The sequence below is a fragment of the Elephas maximus genome, chromosome 18 (assembly GCF_024166365.1).
Source record: "Elephas maximus indicus isolate mEleMax1 chromosome 18, mEleMax1 primary haplotype, whole genome shotgun sequence".
NCBI lineage: Eukaryota > Metazoa > Chordata > Mammalia > Proboscidea > Elephantidae > Elephas > Elephas maximus.
In genome coordinates, this window is record NC_064836.1 from 11,077,819 (window position 1) to 11,097,831 (window position 20,013).

The 20,013-nt window shown below is 39.8% G+C and overlaps 1 protein-coding gene across 9 annotated transcripts in view; it reads left to right on the top strand.

Moving 5' to 3' along the window:
* Window positions 1–20,013, top strand: part of PPP1R12B (protein phosphatase 1 regulatory subunit 12B) — a 266,457-nt gene that overhangs the window by 92,854 nt on the left and 153,590 nt on the right. For 8 of the 9 annotated variants that reach the window (XM_049858426.1, XM_049858427.1, XM_049858428.1 and 5 more), the window contains exons 7-11: window positions 1,476–1,555; window positions 2,238–2,377; window positions 15,835–15,944; window positions 18,359–18,562; window positions 19,686–19,768. In XM_049858426.1, coding sequence (XP_049714383.1) covers window positions 1,476–1,555; window positions 2,238–2,377; window positions 15,835–15,944; window positions 18,359–18,562; window positions 19,686–19,768 — 617 coding nt within the window. Of the gene's footprint in view, window positions 1–1,475; window positions 1,556–2,237; window positions 2,378–15,834; window positions 15,945–18,358; window positions 18,563–19,685; window positions 19,769–20,013 lie in introns of those variants that run through there. The other variant, XM_049858430.1, reaches the window with a different exon arrangement.

The window sequence follows — 20,013 nt, forward strand, 5'->3', positions numbered from 1 at the left end:
TTATTACAGATTCATTAAGCATCCAGAATTCTGCTTTCCTCCTCCTCCTTCTCCTCATTCTGAATCTGTTATTGTTTGTTTGTGTGTGCCCTTCTGCTTAGTGCCGTACAGGACGTGTAGAGACTACAGAATGGGAAACCCACCCAATATACAGATGGACAGTGAATAACTGACATTTTCTACCCCAAGGAGGATGAGTAATCTGGGCAAGGAGAATAAAGATGAATGACATTAGAGGCTTGAGAATTCCCTGTTTTTACAGGGTGTGACAGAGAAAAATCACTGTCTTTCTTTTTTCGTTTTGCATGTGTTGTGTGTCAGGGCATGTGAAATGATACTCAGGGTAAATGTGGGAAACTTAGAGCAGCTTTGGGTGGGAGAACTATATAGCTCAGTGATGGGACAGATCAACCATATCTAACCTCATGTGTGTTCAGCGTCATATCTGGACTGGTGAAGCGAAAATGCCTGTACTTCAAGGCTCAGTGGGAAGATCACACACGCAATGTTCAGGCAGTAACAACTTATGAGCAACCAGGATCACTAAAGATAGGACAGACGGGACTCTCCAGATACAGTACCAGTGCTATTGTTTTAGCAAAACAGCCCTTCTAATACAAGATGTATACTTTGCATAGATTCCTTTTTTTTTTTTTTTTAACTTTTTATCCTTAAATAATTTTTAGACTCACATAGAAGTTGCAAAAATAGTACAGAGAGTTCTCTTGTATCCTTTACCCAGCATAGTTAGGTTTTTACATATAAATATCATCTTCACTAAATAATATTTCTACCCTAATGGGAGTGGTGTTTATCTCTGCCCCTCTATAACTTTGAGGTTCTGGGGACTGGATCTGGGAAATGCAGTAGAGTTGATTCTAACTCATAGCAACCCTATAGGGCAGAGTAGAAGTGTCCCATAGTGTTTCCAAGGAACAGCTGGTGGATTCGAACTGTCAACCTTTTGGTTAGCAGCTGTAGCTCTTAACCACCTCTCCACCAGGGCTCCACTTTGAGGTTCAGGAATATAAATACATTTTGTCTATAGCATGCATCTAAATGCCATACAGTTTTTTCTAAGAACTTATTTCCCATTCTGTCTTTTCTTTAGAACTATTGCCAACTTATTTCAGCATATAGATCATGACGAATTCTTTCAAAGTTCCTTTTGACTTTTTATGCTTCAGAAGCTAACCTTTGTTAAAAGATTGAGTTAGGATGTTTGATTGGGGTAGTTTTATTGAAGTTCTAAGACTATGTTTTTTCTCTGTTACCTTGGCGAAGATTTTTCTCTCTCATTATCTTGTAAGGAGACCCAACTGATGTTTTTCTCTTATTCTCAGTGCCCCCATCTGCTGGCTGTTAGTCCTGTCTTCTTCAGACTGACAGTACCAATTTGAGTTCTACCCATTGTTGCTGATTTTTTTTTCCAACAGTCAACTTCCCTTTTCTCTCTGTTTTTTTTCATTTTCTAGCTTCGAAGTGAAAAAGAGACGCGGAATAAACTCATTGAGTCAGACCTGAACAGCAAGTTGCAGAGTGGACTCTTTAAGAAGTAAGACATTTGGGGCTTGAGAAATGGGATGAGCTTGGCTATGTGTGAGTGTGTATGTGTATGTGACATACTTAGCTTGAGAATTCTTGTAGTAAGGAAACTTGGAATTTGCCCAGTGATCTTAAAACATGTGGGAATGCTTGAGGGGCAAGGAGGTGGCATTGATACATGGGGTCAACTCTGAGGATGGGTGCAAGTGTTTTAAGCTTAGAAATTAGTTGAGGCTGTGTGCAGCGTTTCTTTTTTGCTACCTTAGGGAATCTTAGACTCAAGTGCTCTCCTTACTATACTGTAAGTTCTGTGAGTTCAGGGACCATGTCCATTTTGCTGACCAGTGCCTAACATGATTCCTGACATGTAATAAGTACTCATTAAATGCATTTTTTAAATATTTACCTGTCCCGTCATCATCAAGATGCATAGCCCTCTTTTTTTCTGTGGATTGGACAACCCAAATCGCCTTAAGTCATACTCTGAAGTCAAACCTAAACCCAAACCTCAGTCTGCAGAAAACCAAGGATTCCAAAGAACACAGCTGTAAAGAAAGATTTGAATATATTTCTGTTACTCGCTCCTACGTAAGATTTATAGACTCGTTCTCCTTTTCACACTTGATTGTCAGTGAACTTAAGAAATGGTTTGTTGTTTCTGAATTTCACTCAAATTGCCATCTTTATTTTAGCAAGGAGAAGATGCTCTATGAGGAAGAGACACCCAAGTCCCAAGAAATGGAGGAAGAAAACAAGGAATCCAGCAGCTCCAGTTCAGAGGAGGAAGAAGGTGAAGATGAAGCTTCTGAGTCAGAAACTGAGAAGGAGGCAGGTAATGCGAAGATGTTTGTAGCAAAAATCCTTCCATTTCCATAGCATGACGAGATTACTGCTTGTCAGAGAGCTAGCCATGCCTTAGAGCACTCCAAAAAGGACCTTAAATTTAGTTTTCAAGGATGAGATATCAAGTTGCTACTGAAAACTTGATTGTACGAGCTCCGAGCTATGTTAGACTATATTTACCAGTTCCTGTGTAGCCATATGATAAGGTGCACAAAGAATTCTTGTGTGACGGAGCCAACTAGCCTGGCCTCGGGTTGGTAGATGGTGTAGAGAACCAAATTCCAAAAGTCGGTATGCTGAAAAGCAGAGAAGGTGAGATCTTGCAGAGGCACTTTTGGTCAAGTACCTTTAACTGGTGAAAATTTGCGTTTGTTCTCAGGTTTGTCTGATTCCCTAAACAGAATTCTGAATTTTATTTATTTTTTTCTCATTATGTGAAGCTCCTTTAGTTCTTGAGTAGCGGATTGAGGAAGGAACAAAATCATATTTACCTTTATGACTGTTAGAGATAATGTACTTATTCATATGGAGCTTCTTAAGTTTATTACATGGCAAGAGACTAATTCAAGATGGCAGCCTAGTCAGACACACCACGCTGTCCCTCTACAGCAAAGACCTGAGAAACTAAATGTAACAGATACAAATGACAGCCCTGTAACCTTAAGCATCAAGTGAAAGGATGTAGAAGTAGATCAAATGTTGACTGGAAAAAGAAACTGAATGGCAGCAGTGAATGGGGAGAGATATGGAGTGAAGGTGCCCAGCCAGCTGGTCCAGCGCAACAGGGCCATTTTGAGACAAAACCAGCAGTGACCCTGGGTGAGAAGCACAGGAAGACAACATTGTGAAACTCCTAACAGGAGACAGAGAAACCGCATAGACTTACCCGGAGTGAAACAAGGTAAGCAGGACAAGAACTAGAGCTAAGGAGGGAAGGTACGGGAAGGAGGATGAGAACTTCAAGGATCCCAGTGTACACAGAGCAGGGAGGAAATCTGGACCCGGAGACAAGGTGACTCTCAGTGGTGGTACCTGACTGGTGGGGCACGCCTGCTCACCCCTGTCCAACTACCTCCCCCTCTGCCACTGGAAAGAGTGCCTGCATGCCCCTTGACCAACTGCCCCTTCCCTGTTCCACCAGAGAGAGCACCTGTGCTACCCTGGCTGACCATCCTGTGCCTTCCCTGTCAAGGAGACTGCCTGTGTGCCCACTGGCTGACTGCCCTGTCCCTCCCCCACTGGGGAGAGCCCCTGTATGCCCCCTGGCCACCTTTCCTGCTCCTTGCCCACTGCCCACTCACCCGGCAAACACCTATGAGCATTCCTGTACCGCTGGCTAGCGCCTGCCCTGCACACCCTCAGCCATCTCACATATACAGTGAACAGCGATGTGGGCTATCCCTGCCCGCCACTGACTGCTCAACTGGGGGAAGATAGAGAATGCCCTTGTGCTGCCAGACAAGCAATCACCAAAGCATGCTTGACCTGCCTGCTTTGATATATCAAAACAAAACAAAACAAAAATCATAAATATATAAAATAACACCTTAATGCCTCAGAGGCAGCAGGCAATATCAAATCATACAAATAAACAAGAAAAGATGGCTCAACCAAGTGACCAAAATAAAGGGGCAGAAAATCTTCCTGAGAAAGAGATGGTAATGGAACTGCCTGATAAGGAATTCAAAAAGCTTATATGTAGAGTTCTCAAAGAGATCAAGCAAAACACAGACAAAACCCTAGCATTCAGGAAAACAACACAAGAACAAAATGAAAATTGAATAGACAATTAGAAATCATACAGAAACAGCAACTAGAAATCCAGAAGATTAACAATAAAATATCAGAAATAGGTAACTCAATCAAAGGATGTAGAAGTAGAGTTGAAACAATGGAACAAAGAGTTAGCAAAACAGAGGACAAATTCCTTGATACCAGTTTGTTTGAGGAACGATCAGAAAAAAGAATGATAAAAAATGAAGAAAGCCTAAGAGTTATATGGGACACTCTGAAGAGGAATAATTTACATGTGATTGGAATCACAGAAGAGGAGACAGAAAAAAAAAAAAAAGCACAGAGGATTTTTGAAGATCTGCTAGAAGAAAACATCACCAATATCATGAAAGATGAGAAGATTTTTATCCAAGAAGCTCAACGAAGCCTACACAGGATAGATCCCGAAAGAAAGTTACCAAGACATATCATAATCAAACTCCCCAAGTCCAGAGATAAAGAGAATTCTGAGAGCAACTTGGGAAAAACAAAATATAACCTACAAAGGGACTCCAATAAGACTAAGCATTGATTTCTCAGCAGAAACCATGTAGGCAAGAAGGTAGTAGGATGACATATATAAAACCCTAAAGAGAAGAATTACCAGCCAAGAATCATATACCCAGCAAAACTGTCTCTCAAATATGATGGCAAGATTAGGACATTCTCAGATAAACAGAAATTAAGGGAATTTTAAAAAACCAGACCATCCTCACAAGAAGTATTAAAGGGAGTCCTTCAGATAGAGAACCAACAACATCAGACAGCAATCTGAGAGTAAGCCACAGGATGGCATCACCAAGATGCCAACCCAGATAAGAGAAATCTCAAAAGTAAATTAAAGCTACAGAACTGAAACCAGAGATGTCAGTCTGTAAGGGATGACAACTTCAAAACAAAAAAGGAGAATAAATGGTGTAGACATAAAACTTCCATATGGAAAGGAAGTCATGACAATATCAAGAAATAACAGGCTGTTTTAAACTTAGAAAGATAAAGGGAAACATCAATGTAACCACAAAGAAAGTTGATAAACCTACTTGCCAAAATGAAGAAGAAAACCATAAAGACTCTGTAAACAAAATCAGCAACAACGGAGGAAATGAAAAGAAAACACATAAACAAAAAGAACTCAGCACAGAAAATTAAGTGGAACAAAGAAAACATCAGCACCACAACAAAAAGCAGAACAAAATGACAACAGTAAATTCATCGCTGTCAATAATCACACTGAATATAAATGGTTTAGATGCGCCAGTCAAGAGACAGTGACAGAATGGATAAAAAAAAGTGACTCATCAATATGTTAGATACAAAGACATAAATGGGTTAAAAATCAAGGATGGAAAAAAATATGCAAACAGTAACAACAACAAAAAAAAGCAGGAGTGACAGTATTAATCCCTGATAAAATAGACTTTAAATCAAAATCTATCAAAAGAGACAAGGAGGGGCATCATATAATGATTAAAGGAACAAGCCACCCAAAAGACATAACCGTGATAAATATCTACATACCCAGTGACAATGCTCCAAAATAAGTACAACAAACTCTTAGCAGCCTTGAAAAGAGAAATTGACAGTTCCACAATAATAGTAGGGCACTGCATTGAATGAAGGACAAAACAAATAGAAACTAAACAAAGATACAGAAGATCTAAATAACACAATTAACTAGCGTGGCCTTATAGACGTATACAGAACATTCCCATCCAAAAGCAGCACAGAATACATTCTTCTTCAACATACACGGATCATTCTCCAGAATAGGCCATATTTTAGACCACAAAGCAAGCCTCAATAAATTCAAAAACATTGAAACAATACACATCTTCTCTGACCACAATACTATAAGACTAGAAATCAATAGCAGGAAGAATAGGAGAAAAAATCAAATACATGGAAACTAAATAATACTTTTGCTTAAAAATCACTGGGTAATAGAAGAAATAAAAAATGATATTAAAAAATTCTAAGAATCAAATGAGAATGAAAATACAATATACCAAAACCTGTAGGACACAGCAAAAGCAGTGCTCAGAGAATTCATAGTATAAATGCACACATCAAAAAAGAAAAACAGGCCAAAATCAATAGTTTAATCCTACAACTTGAATAAAGAGAAAAAGAGCAGCAAAAGAAGCCCACAATCACAAGAAAAAAGGGAATAACAAAGATTAGAGCATAAATAAATGAAATAGAGAACAGAAGAAACAATAGAAAGAATCAACAAGACTAGAAGTTGGTTCTCTGAGATCAATAAAATAGATAAAATGCTGGTCAAATTGACAAAGGAAAATGAGAAGATGCAAATAACCAAAAGAACAAATGAGATGAACAACAGTACAACAGAACCGACTGAGATAAGAAGGACCATAACAGAATACTATGAAAAACTGTACTCCAACAAATTTGAAAACCTAGAAGAAATGGACAAATTTCTAGAAACACACTATGTACCTAAACTAACTCACACTGAAGTGAATAATTTAAACAGACCCATAACAAAAGAAGAAATTGAAGAGATCATTAAAAAGCTCCCAATAAAAAAAGCCCCGGCCCATATGACTTCACTGGAGAATTTTACCAAACATTCAGAAAAGAGTTGACACCAATCCTACTCAAACTATTCCAGAACACGAAAAAGGAAGGAATATCCCCAAATTCATTCTATGAAGCTAGCAAAACCCTGGTACTAAAGCCAGGCAAAGACACCACTAAAAAAGAAAATTGTAAACCAATTTCCTTCATGAATATATATGTAAAAATTCTCAACAAAATCTTAACCAACAAAATTCAAAAGCATATAAAAAAATAATGCATCATGGCCAAGTGAGATTCATACCAGGTATGTAAGAATGGTTCAACATCAGAAAATCAATCAGTGTAATATACCACATAAATAAAACAGAGGAAAAGAATCACATGATCTCACTTGATGCAAAAATGGCATTTGATAAAGTCCAATGCCCCTTTCTTGATAAAACTCAGCAAAATAGAAATAGGAGGGAAATTCCTAAACATAATTAAGGGCATATATACAAAACCAGCAGCCACATTATTCTCAAGGGAGAAAGCATTCCCCTTGAGAACAGGAACTAGACAAGGATGCCCCTTATCACCACTTTTATTCAACAGTGTATTGGAAGTCCTAACTAGATCAATAGGGCAAGATAGGGAAATAAAAGGCATCCAAATTGGTAAAGAAGAAGTAAAACTATCCCTGTTTGCAAACGACATGATCCTATATGTAGAAAATCCCAAAGACTCCACAAGAAAGCTACTGGAACTAATAGAAGGATTTAGCAAAGTGGTGAGATATAAGATTAACATACAAAAATCAGTCAATTCCCCTACACCAACCAAGAGAACTCCAAAAAGGAAGTTGGGAAAACAGTACCATTTACAATAGCCCCCAAAAGATAAAATACTTGGGAATAAACCTATACAAAGAAAACTACAAAACACTACTGCAAGAAACCAAAAGAGACCTACATAAATGGGAAAACATACTGTGCTCATGGGTAGGAAGACTCAACATTGTGAAAATGTTAATTCTACCCAAAGCAATCTATAGATATAGTGCAATCCCAATCCAAATTCCGACAACATTCTTTAACGAGATGGAAAATCCAATCATCAACTTTAGATAGAAAAGAAAGAGGCCCTGGGTTAGTAAAACATTACTGAAGAAGCAGGACAAGGTGGGAGACCTCACACTACCTGATTTCAGAACCAACTATACAGCTGTAGTAGTCAAAACAGCCTGGTACTGGTACGATGACAGACCAATGGAACAGAATTGAGAACCTGGAAATAAATCCATTCACCTATGGAAAGTTAGTCTTTGACAAAGTGTCAAAATCCATTAAATGGGGACTAGATAGTCTCTTTAACAAACGAAGCTGGCAAAACTGGATATCCATTTGCAGAAAAATGAAACAGGATCCGTACCTCACACCATACACAAAACTAACTGAAGATGCATCAAAGACCTCAATGTAAAACCTAAAACCATAAAGATCATAGAAGAAAAAATAGCTGCAAACCTAGGAGCCCTAATTTATGGGACAAATGGACTATCAAACATAACTAAAAAAGCACAAACAGCAGAAGATAAGCTAGACGATTGGGACCTCCTGAAAATCAAATACTTATGCTCATCAAAAGACTTTCCCAAAAGAGTAAACAGAGAACCCACAGACTGGGGAAAAAAATTGGCTCTGACATATCTGACAAGGGTCTAATCTGGGAAATGTACAGAAAACTCCAACAGCTCAACGACAAAAAGACAAACAACCCAATTAAAACATGGACAAAGGATGTAGACATACGCACACCCATGTTCATTGAAGCATTGTTCACAATAGCAAAAAGATGGGAACAGCCTAAGTGCCCATCGACGGATGAATGGATAGACAAACTGTGGTACATACACATATGCAATGGTAAAGAATAACGGTGAATCCTCAAAACATCCCACAACTTGGATGAATTTGTAGGACATTATGTTGAGTGAAATAAGCCAACCACAAAAGGACAAATATTGTATGGGACCACTATTATAAAAAGTCAAGGAAAGGCTTTCACACAGACAGAAATATTCTTTGATAGTTACCAGGGGTGGGAGGGTGTGGGAGGGAAAACCACTAACTAGATAGTAGACACACACTAACTTTGGTGAAGGGAGAGATAATACATAGTATGGGAGATGTCATGCAACATCATAAAGGTAAAGGAAGACACGGAAAGGTATGTGAGAATAAAAGGCAACAGCGGTATAACAATCCCGCAACAACATAATAACAAACAATAATGTACAGGAAGATACTTAGGTAGATATATAAGCTGAACAGGGGTGGAGGGGTGTGTGGAAGTACATTCACACACATATATACGTGTACATGCTGCTCATATACCCACGTATGCAATAGTGCACACAGGGTACACCATCATGAAAACTTCTTAGTTGTAACCATACACCTGCCAGGACTGAGACACTGGGCGTGAGGGCTAGGGACCATAGTCTCAGGGAACATCTAGGTCAATTGACCTATCATAATCTATATAGACAATGTTCTGCATCCTACCTTGGTGAGTAGTGACTGGGGCCTTGAAAGCTTGCAAGTGGCCGTCTAAGATACAACAATTGGTCTCTTCTCATCCGTAGCACAGAAGAGTGAAGAAAACCAAGGACTCAGGGAAACAATTAGTCCAAAGGACTAATAGGCCACATGAGCCGTGGCCTCCATTAGCCTGACACCAGAAGAACTAGATGGTGCCAAGCTACCACTATCAACCGCTCTGACTGGGACCGTAATAGTACGTCATGGACAGAGTGGGAGAGAAATGTAGAACAAAATTCAAACTCATAATTAAGACCAAACTTCCTGGTCTGACAGAGACTGGTGGAACTCCTGAGATTATGGCCCTTTGGCACCCTTCAAACCTGGAACTGAAATCACTCCCTGAGATCACATTATAGCCATACAATAGTGAACATTAATACCAGTGAGGAATGTACACCTCAGAACGATCAAGTATACGAGACCTAAACAGCAGCATTTGCCCAAAAGCAAAGTTCAGAAGGAAGGTAGAGGCAGGAAAGCTGGATGAATGGACACAGGGAACCTAGGGAGGAAAGGGGAGAGTGCTGACACGTTTGGGGGTTTGCAACCAATGTAAAAAAAGAAGCCATGTATAAATTGATTGAGAAAGTAATTTGTTCTGAAACTTTCACCTAAACCACAATAAAATGTTCAAAAAAAAAAAAAGTCTATTACATGGCAAGATAGGAGCTCCTTCAGTGAGGTGCTGAACATGGTTAGACCAATAAGCTCTAAAGTCGCCCATGGATTTTGGTATATAGCTAGGCGAACGCTGAGAAAACAGATACTGAATATGGGTTCGGCCAAACAGAATGGTTCTCTCAGATAATTGGAAGTTAATGATAAGCTTTTACAGTACACATGCCCTGTGTTCACTGGTATATTATCTCTCTAGATTTGAGTCCATGAGAAGATGAAATGTTTCTAGCTAGAAGACCGAGTTAGAGGAGAAAAGGTCACACATTAAGTTTATAATGGAGTCTGTGTTGTCCTCTGAGCTCCACCATAGCTGGCCTATCCATAATAAAGATACTTAGTTCTCTCTGTTGTCTGGGCACCCGTTCCTGATGAGGTCTGGCTTTGCTGACACGATTTCTCTCAATTATGGGGGAATACTGCCCCTCTTCACGTCTCATTCAATCTCTAAGGCTCATTGAATGTCACCCAGGGCAGCTAGAGACCATTGGTTCTATGAGAAGACAGGCACTAGCTAAGTTTGTAGTACAGGAGATGACCGTATTTTTTGAGATTTGGATATCTGTTATTAAGCAGGCACAATTTGCTCTAGAAATGCTAGGGTAGTAGCTATCAAAATTTATAAACGTTCACCTATTTGACATATTTAACATTTATTGAGTACTTACATGTCCTAGGGAATCCCTGGGTGGTGCACTTAACGCACTCAGCTGCTAACCAAAAGATTGGAGGCTAAGTCCACCCAGAGGCACCTCAGAAGAAAGGCCTAGTGGTCTACTTCAGAAAAACCAGCCATCGTAAACCCTACTCTGGCGCACCTGGGGTTGCCATGAGTCAGAATTGACTCGATGGCAGTTGGTATTGGTACACGTCCTAGGCTTCAAGTGCCGTCTGGAATTAATATCTGAACTTGTTTTATGCTAATTCACTTTTTAAGCTACCAAGGTATCAGAAGAATGGGAGGGAGCTGCCCGGACTACTGTAATTGCTTTGCGATTTATACCCCTTCCCTCGGGTCTCTTGTTCCCTGTAGCCCATCCCCACATTGCTTTCAGAGTAAAACACCCACAGCACTCTCTTGATCATGCTACACCTCTGTTCAAAAGCCTTCTGTGACCACCTCCCCCAGTCCATCTTTGCATACAGAGCAAATCTCAAACAGTAAAGCCTGGCCTTCAAGGCCTGTCATAATCTAGCTCCAGCTGACCTTTCTAATGCTGTACATAGGTAAGGACATATATTAGCCAAACTGGATTGCTTGATTTCTTCAAACATGCCTTGAGCTTTCCTATCTCTGAGCCTTTATTTGTGCCTTAGAATTAATTTCAGTCCATGAAAAGCTTGTTGAGTGATTTCTGTCAGAAACTAAGGGACCTAGCAGATTGAAGCAGTGTCTCTGTAGGTTTTCCTGATACAGGAGGCTGAAAAGGAACGGGCCCTCTTCATTGTCCTTCACCCCATGATAATTGCTCTCCCTATTTGTGTCTCTCCAACAGCACATGCTTATCTATTGTAGCACTCATCATTTTGGCTGGGAATTCTGGGCTTATCATCGTACTCCCAGGTCTCAGCACAATGCCTAGCACATGACAGACATTCACATTCATTAAATGTTTTTTTTTTTTTGTTGAACGTGTCTAGTAGGAAAATAGGAAGGTTATATAGATTATATAGATGAATAAAATACATGTCATGGGAGAGAGAGAAATGCAGTCAGTGGTATCTTAGTTATCTAGTTCTGCTGCAACAGAAATACCACAAGTAGATGGCTTTAACAAAGAGAAATTTGTTCTCTCACAGTTTAGGAAGCTAGAAGTCCAAATTCAGAGTGCCAGCTGCAGGGGAAGACTTTCTCTCTCTGTCGGCTCTGGGGAAAGGTCCTTCTCATCAATCTTCCCCTGGTTTAGGAGCTTCTCAGTGCAGGGACTCTGGGTCCAAAGAACGCGCTCCACTCCTGGCCCTTCTTGCTTGGTGGTAATGAGGTCCCTCTCCTCTCTGCTTGATTCTCTCTTTTATATCTCAAAAGAGATTGACTAAAGATACAACCTAATCCTGTAGATTGAGTCCTGCCTCATTAACATAATTGCCTCTAATCCTGCTTCATTAACATTGTAGAGGTTAGGATTTACAACACATGAGAAAATTACATCAGATCACAAAATGAAGGACAACTACATAATACTGGGAATCATGGCCTAGCCTTTGGGGGGATACAATTTAATCCATAACAACTAGTAAGAAACAGTATATCTATTTGGGGAGATTATAATAACTTTATATTGGATGGTGCTTTTTACTTTGCAGTATGCTTAAACATTTTAATTTAATCCTCACAACCACACTCTGAAGTATATATACCCTCTCCTCACTTAATGACATAGGTTCCAAAGACCAGGTCATTATGTGAAATCAATGTTACGCAAAAATAGAGGATGACCACATTAGATCACAAAATGAAGGATGACTACACCCTTACATAACTGCCAAGTTACATCATTACATATCTGCCAAACTACTGAGAATCATTCATGGTCCTGCCAAGTTGACTCATTACTTTACCCATCACAGCCAGCATTACTCTCACCTCACTTCTTGGCATTCATTACTGCCAGACGTATTGTTAATGTGCAAAATAGTTGGATAGTAGATTTCTTACTATTGTCATAACTGTGAAATGCCAGATAACACGATAGTCAATAAGTGAGGAGAAGGTGTATTATCATCGCTTTTTAGAATGGGAAATTGATGCTGTAGGAGGTTAGGTAAATTAGGCTTCAGAGCCACAAATGGCAGGCCTGAGATCCCAGCCTTGCTCCCAACCTCTGGGGTCCCGCAGAGTAGTAGGGACAGAGTGAAATGGGGGAATTATCTGCCTAAGAAGTGAAAGCTGTGGGAAAGAATGCGATCTGTAAGGGAGAGATTGTGGAAAAGAAAACCAGTTAGTATTGAGTCAGCCTTGACTCGTGGTGACCTTGGATATCAGAGAAGAACTGTACTCCATAGGATTTTCAGTGGCTGATTTTTTTTGAAGTATATCACCAGGGCTTTCTTCCGAGGTGTCTCTGGGTGGACTTGAACCAGCAGCCTTTTGGTCAGCATCCATTGTAGAGAAAAGAGGTACAAAAAAGAATCTTGGGACATACTGTGTTTAGAAAGTGAAGTGGCATCAGTAAAGGAGGCAAGGAAGGTGTGGTCAAAGAGGTTGAGAGAAAACATACATATTTCTGCATCTGAGAAGCTAGGACAGGAGTGAGAAGGGAAAGATCAAAGATGATATAGCAATTAGGAAGTCACTAGTGATCTTTGAGAGAGCAGTTTCAGTAGGCTGGTGTAGGCAGAAGCCAGATGGTTCCAGCAAGCTTCTCTACTCATTCCTGCAGTTCTCTGCCAATTGGTATTTTACTCATGTCTCAGAGCCCAGCTAAAATCAACTTTCTTTTTGGAGCCACACGTTTTTCCTCCTTCCTCTGACTCCTATAGCTGTTTGTGTGAACTATTTTTATTATGTTTCTCTCATACTAATTAGTATTAGGAATCTACTCGATGGCAACTAACAGCAACAAACTTAGTATGAGAGTTTTTTCTGTTCTGTCTTACCTCTGTTGTTCCCTGACCAGCAAGCTTCTGAAGGACTTGAATGTATTAAGTGTTTTGTTCGTCTTTCTCTCTCCTTTAGTGCCTAGCACAGGGCTTTCACCATGGTAGGTACTTTCGATAAATACATCTTGGAAGACTGTTGGGAGTATATTATATCTAAAGCTTTCCAAATGCTGCCTGACACATAAAATTTTTGTTGAATGTATTCTGTTGTTAAAGATCTACAGATACAACCCCATAAAATGACAGTTTTCATGTACCTTCAAGATAAATATTGTAGTAAATAATATTAATTATATTTTGAGGTGAATATAAGCACTTTGGAAACCCTGGTGGTGTAGTGCTTAAGTGCTATGGCTGCTAACCAAAAGGTCGGCAGTTCGAATCCACTAGGTATTCCTTAGAAACCCTATGGGGCAGTTCTACTCTGTCATCTAGGGTCACTATGAGTTAGAATCGACTCAACGGCAACAAGGTTTATAAACAGTTTGATTTGGAATCCTATTTTTTTCCCTTTTTTTTTTTGTTAGACTTAAACATTTGGTGTTATTAGTTACCTGTTGGTGAATAACAAGCCGTCCCAAAACTCAGTGGTTTAAAACAACTACGTGTATGTACCCAATTCTATGGATTGGTGATTTGGGAAGGGCTCAGGTGGGATGGTTTGTCTCTGCTCTGCATGATGCAGCTGGGCTCACTCATGTGGTTGTGGTCAGTTGGTAAGTCAGCCAGGGGCTGGCTGGTCCTGGATGGCCTTACTGACCCCTCTCTGATGGTTGCCCAAGGTGTTAGGGGCAAGTGGGCCATGCGTCTCATCTTCAAGCAGGCTAGCGCCACTCCTTCACATGGCAGCTGGATTCCAGAAGTATTGAAAGAGGGCAGGGGCTCAGTGCACAGGCACTTTTGAAGCCTCTGTTTGTATGCATTTGCTAATGTCCCGGTGGCATCACAAGTCACATGGTCAAACCCAGTGTCAGTATGAAAGGACACTGTACAAGGATATGGATTCAGGGAGGCATGATTCACTGGGAGCTATCACTGTTAGAAACTGTCACACTGGGCTAGTGAGGTGCTGGGGATAGATAGTTTACATTTTTAAAGAATGCCTTGAGTATTCACAATAACCACAAAAGTAATAACTTTAACAATAATAACACTTTATTAGGGACTTACTATGGTTTTTTTTTTTATGGTTGGACATTGAGTTATGCAATTCAGAAGTATCATCTCTAATCTTCATTACAACTCTTGTAAGACAAGAATTAAAATCCCTGATTAATCAGTGAGAAAAATAGAGGTTCAAATATGTTAAGTAACTTGTTCAGTGTTACACAGCTAGGAGGTGGCTTAAAATTGTCACATAATTCATGGATGGGTTACTCTTGGGGCTCTGTTTTCAAAGTACATAGACCAGGATGCCCCCACACACCATTATGTACAGGCACTATCCTGGTCATTGGGTCTACACCAGTGAACAAGACAAAGTTTCTGCTGTATGACCCTGTCGAGATGGACTACTTCTGCTTATGTTATGTGGATTTAATTACTAAAATTCTGTAGCTTAAGTTGCAATATCCTTGTAATCCTTTCTACCTCTGTTTCCTATTGTGACCCAAAGAATGCCCGTTACTTTAAATTAGACCTGTCCCTTCACTGGCCAACAGATGTATGTATTTTGATTTCTGAGTCATGCCCTCTCTTCTTCCTCCACCTGCTGATCATTGTTTATCTTCCAGCTTCCTCCATGGCACCTTTCCTTATTCTCTCCTTAGGAGGATCTGCCTCTTCTCTGAATTCCTACAGCACTTGTTGATCTGAACCAACCAATTTAACATCTATGTTATGTATGATCTTATATTATTAGTATTATTATTATGCATCTTATCTTTTTCTCTTGCTTGGAATTACCTAGAAAGCAAGGTGTTTCTTACACTTTTTCTGGTTTTTCTATCCACCTTTCAAAAAATGCAGTAGATTCTTAATCTGTAGTTAGTGATGAATTTTATATACAATTAATAATGTGGAGGAAGATTTCAGCTATAGATTTGGAAATTGGAGTCAGAGCCAACCAAGGCAGGAATATCATTGAGTTTAAATTACTTTACCAACCGTTGCTAGAAATTTCATCCTAGTTTGAGTCCAATCATTTACATGGCTCTAATAATCTGTTTTGATAATGGATAAACCTTTTCCATTAGCAAAAAAGGACATACGCACACAAAGATAAAATTTTCATACCTGCGCTTGTTGCTTCTCTTGTCTTAAATAACAGATAAAAAGCCAGATGCCATTGTCAACCATTCCAACTCTGAAAGCAAGAGTAGTATCACCGAGCAAATACCAACACCAGCTCAGAACACCTTCTCTGCCTCTTCTAGGAGAGTGAGTACTTTGGAATTAATTTGGGTACTATATTTCCCCCTACTGCAATAGCACACAGTTAGAAAGCCTTTAAAGATACATTTCTTGCAAAACAGTAAAGATATATCCTTGGGGAAAAAAAAAATCCCAAAAAACAATAAAACCATCACTAAACAAATTTGGCTATAGTGTGTGAAGATAACATAGGATTTTTTTGTTTTTTGTTTTTTTTTTTAAGATAACATAGGTTATAATAGTTTGGGACCAATGAAATTTTGTCAATTGCCTATTTTCTTCATATCCGAAGTTAAGGTAACCGTACCTAAAGTTGTGATTGGGCTAGGCAGATATCTAGCATTCAGCATTAATTCTTTTGATGATTATTCTCCTTTTTCTACTTCTCATGAGTAAAATCCTGTATTGGATAGAGGGCAGAGATAGAACTTGTTGAAACACCAGAGACCACTCTTCCTGCAGCTTTGCCCAGGCCTCTGAGAATCTGTAGGCATCTAGTCAGTGAGGCAGAGTTGAATGACAGCCCTGCTCGACAGAGTATAAAATGACTTTATTTATTTATTTTTTATAAAATTACTTTTTAGAATGAGAATTTATCTGAGTTCTTTGGAATGAAGCTGTTGAAAAAGCTCTATGACTTTATAGATATTAACTTATTGAATTTCTTAGTACCGGATAGATCAGAAAGGAGAGGTTATGGTATCATTGTGGGAGTAAGGGAACAAAGGCTCAGCTACAGGCATTCTGAGGAGCATCATTATGGATCATTAGAGAGGTTTCAGATAGAAGGAGCCATCGTTCATTATACAGTTGTTTAGTTAACACCTCACATACTGTCATTTCCGTATGGTGTGACTAGACTTCCTGCTTTTGTAAAGAAAAATACTGAATTAAAAAAAAAAAAATACAAATACACACATATACTTACTCTACTGAAATAATGCTGGGAAAGGTGTTTTTCTCTCTACTCTCAGGGTAGCACTGATGAAAAGTGAAAACCTGAGTGTAAGTTGCAGACTAGTGATTAATGTTTTTATTTTCACTATGCCGGGTGGTAAAGGTGGCCTGGTATTAGGAGAAGGACCAAAGCCTTCTGCGAGGGGCCGGAGGGACTGTTGGCTGATATTCTGAGGACCAGTCATACCCCAAACTGGTCTTTGGCCTGATGCTTGTCTATGATGTTTTCCCTGATCAGTGGCAGAATGAGATAGAGGCAATGTATTAATAGTAAGCTTTCCATAAAGCTCTCTTTTCTAATGTTAAAATTTCTTCTTTCCTTCTTTTTAAAATGAAATGATAGTGATAGAAATGGCAGTCACTCTTTGAAAGATGTTTTCTTTTGGCAAAATAAAAAAGATGGTAACTCTTCAACCTCTAATTTTTTTTTATTCTAAAAATTTTGCTGGTCAGCAGAATCTGAAACTCTTGGAACTGCCCTAAATAAAATTATTTTCTTGAAATTAGCAATTAGAATTTGAGTGGAATGACCTTTAGTATTTTTATTAGTATTGACTTAAATCAGCTGATTATAATCTTTTCACAGTAACTTAAAACATACTTATTCATTAGCTCATCTTCTTTTTTCCAGTCTCCACATATAAGGAAGGATTAAGCTCATTATTAAGGGAGCCCTGATGGCTCAACGGTTAAGTGCTCAGCCGCTCACCAAAAGTTTGGCAGTTTGAACCCACCAGCAGCTCCGTGGGAGAGAAGACCTGGCGATCTGCTCCTGTAAAGATTGAAAAAAAAAAAGCCATTGCCATGGAGTCAATTCCAACTCATAGTGACCCTATAGGGCAGAGTAGAATTGCCCTATAGAGTTTCCAAGGAGTGCTGGTGGATTCAAACTGCCAACCTTTTGGTTAGCAGCCAAGCTCTCAACCACTACACCACCAGGGCTCCCCCGTAAAGATTACAGCCTAGGAAACCCTATGGGGCAGTGCTACCCTTTCCTGTAAGTCACTATGAGTTAAAAATCAACTAGATGGCACACGTCAACAACAACCAGCTCAGTATTACCATTTTACAGATGAGCATGCTGAGAAGTGAAGTGTCTTATTTTCAGTTGCACAGTGAGTCAAGAGCTGGTACTAGAACACAGATCTCCTGGTGCTCTAGGTCGGTTGTCATTGCATCAGAAGAGCAAATAGAGTTTAATTTCTCGGAGCAGCTTGGTCAGGTAGGAGCACTGTGTTAAGAATCTGAGGCTATTTCCGCCTCACGGAGAAAGGGAGCCTTGAGACGTTTCTAGCATCTGCCAGGTGAGGAAGGGAACCTTGGCAGAAAGCCTGCTGTGTATTTCCCTCCTTGTATTGCCTTGTGTTGCCTCACTGAGCTTAGTTAAGTGTGGAAAAGGCAAATAAGCTGAAAAAGAATCACCAGGGCCTTTCTCTTTCTTTTTATTGCTTCTTCCCTCATAGTTCTCCTCCAGCCTTTTTAACAAGCCAGAAGAGCCCAAAGATGAATCTCCTTCTTCCTGGAGACTGGGACTCAGAAAAACTGGCAGCCACAACATGCTGACTGAGGTGGCCAATTCCAGGGAGACTCTAAGAGACCGAGGCTCCTCTGTCTACCGTTCATCATCAAGCCCTCGAATTTCTGCTGTACTGGACAACAGAGATAAGGTGCTTTTGGCAGGGTGTGGGGAATTCCAGCACAGTTTCCTTCCATGAAAATTCAGTCTTGGGGGAAAAAATGAAAATATTTTCTAGTCTCTAAGTTGATTCAGAACCCTGGTGGTACAGTGGTTAAGATATCGGTTGCTAACCAAAAGGCCAGCAGTTCAAATCTACCAGCTGCTCCTTGAAAACCCTATGGGGTGGTTCTGCTCTGTCCCGTAGAGTTGCTGAGTCGGAATTGACTCAATTGCAACAGGTCGGGTTTTTAAGTTGATTCTGGCAGTACAAAGCCTTGCTATTTTAAAAGCTTTTCCATCTGGCTTACCTTATGTTTATTCTTCCTTACCCTCCTTATTCCTTACCTAGAGCAGGAAAAAAAAAGGATCAGGAGCATAACATCTGGATATGGCCTAAAGTGTTCTGAACCAGTACAAATAACTTATCTTTTGATGTTTAGCACTTAGAAAAAAAATGTAAACTCTTTTTTTTATTAGTAGAGGTATAATCAGGGTAACTTCACAAACAGCTTGCTTACATACTCACCCAAGATGAATAAATTTTTATTTTCTGACTTTTGGTTCCAGATTTTATAGGGCTTACTCTGTGCTATTCTCTTGGTTCAGCTCTTCCTTACAATCATAGTCTTCTTGCTTGATAATTTCTGGAGACTACTAAAGTGGATGAGGCATACTGGTTGGATTGCCTCTGCTGTGTATTTGTTGGGCATGCCCCCTAAGGAAGCTGCATTTCAAGGAAAAGACAGGCTGGGGAATAAATACGGTTTATTTCATCAAGAAATTTGGAACTGAGCTTTCTGTTTGTGGCTTCTCAAAGGCTCCCCCTCTTTTGGCAGAGCTCCTGCTCTGTAATTTGTGCTACTGTTCTCCTTATTCGATCATCCTGGCTTTTCCTATGAGAATTATTTCCCTACATACTGGTTTTTAACGGAGAAAAGTTAGCAATAAGCCTCTGGAAGCTAACCTTTTTAAATACCACTCACAACAGAATTGGTGTTGAGTCCAGAAATAAGATGATGTAGGTATATTATGTTCTGCTCTTTTACCCATAATGTTGTACACTGTGTCAGTGTTGTACCTTCCCCTGTGCTTTACTCGTTTTGATTTTACAGGAGAGAGAAAACAAAAGCTATTTTGGTTCACTAGCATCCAGGAGGCTCAGCAGCACAAGTGACATTGAAGAAAAGGAGAACAGGTATTCCTAACACAAGCCAAAGTTGGCCCTTTTTAACTTTGCTGGGCATCGTGATCTCCTGGCCATAATTCCTTTGCCTCTTTCTGCAGATGTCCTTAGCACAGTCTAGACTGTTTTGTTTCTTCTGCTTAGAACACCTTCCAGCCCTTACCCCCTTGCTTTGCCAGTTCTTGACCCTTCAAATTCTAACTCCAGCTTAGACATTACTGTCTTTAGGAAGTCTTTCCTGGCCGTTTCAAGTGTGG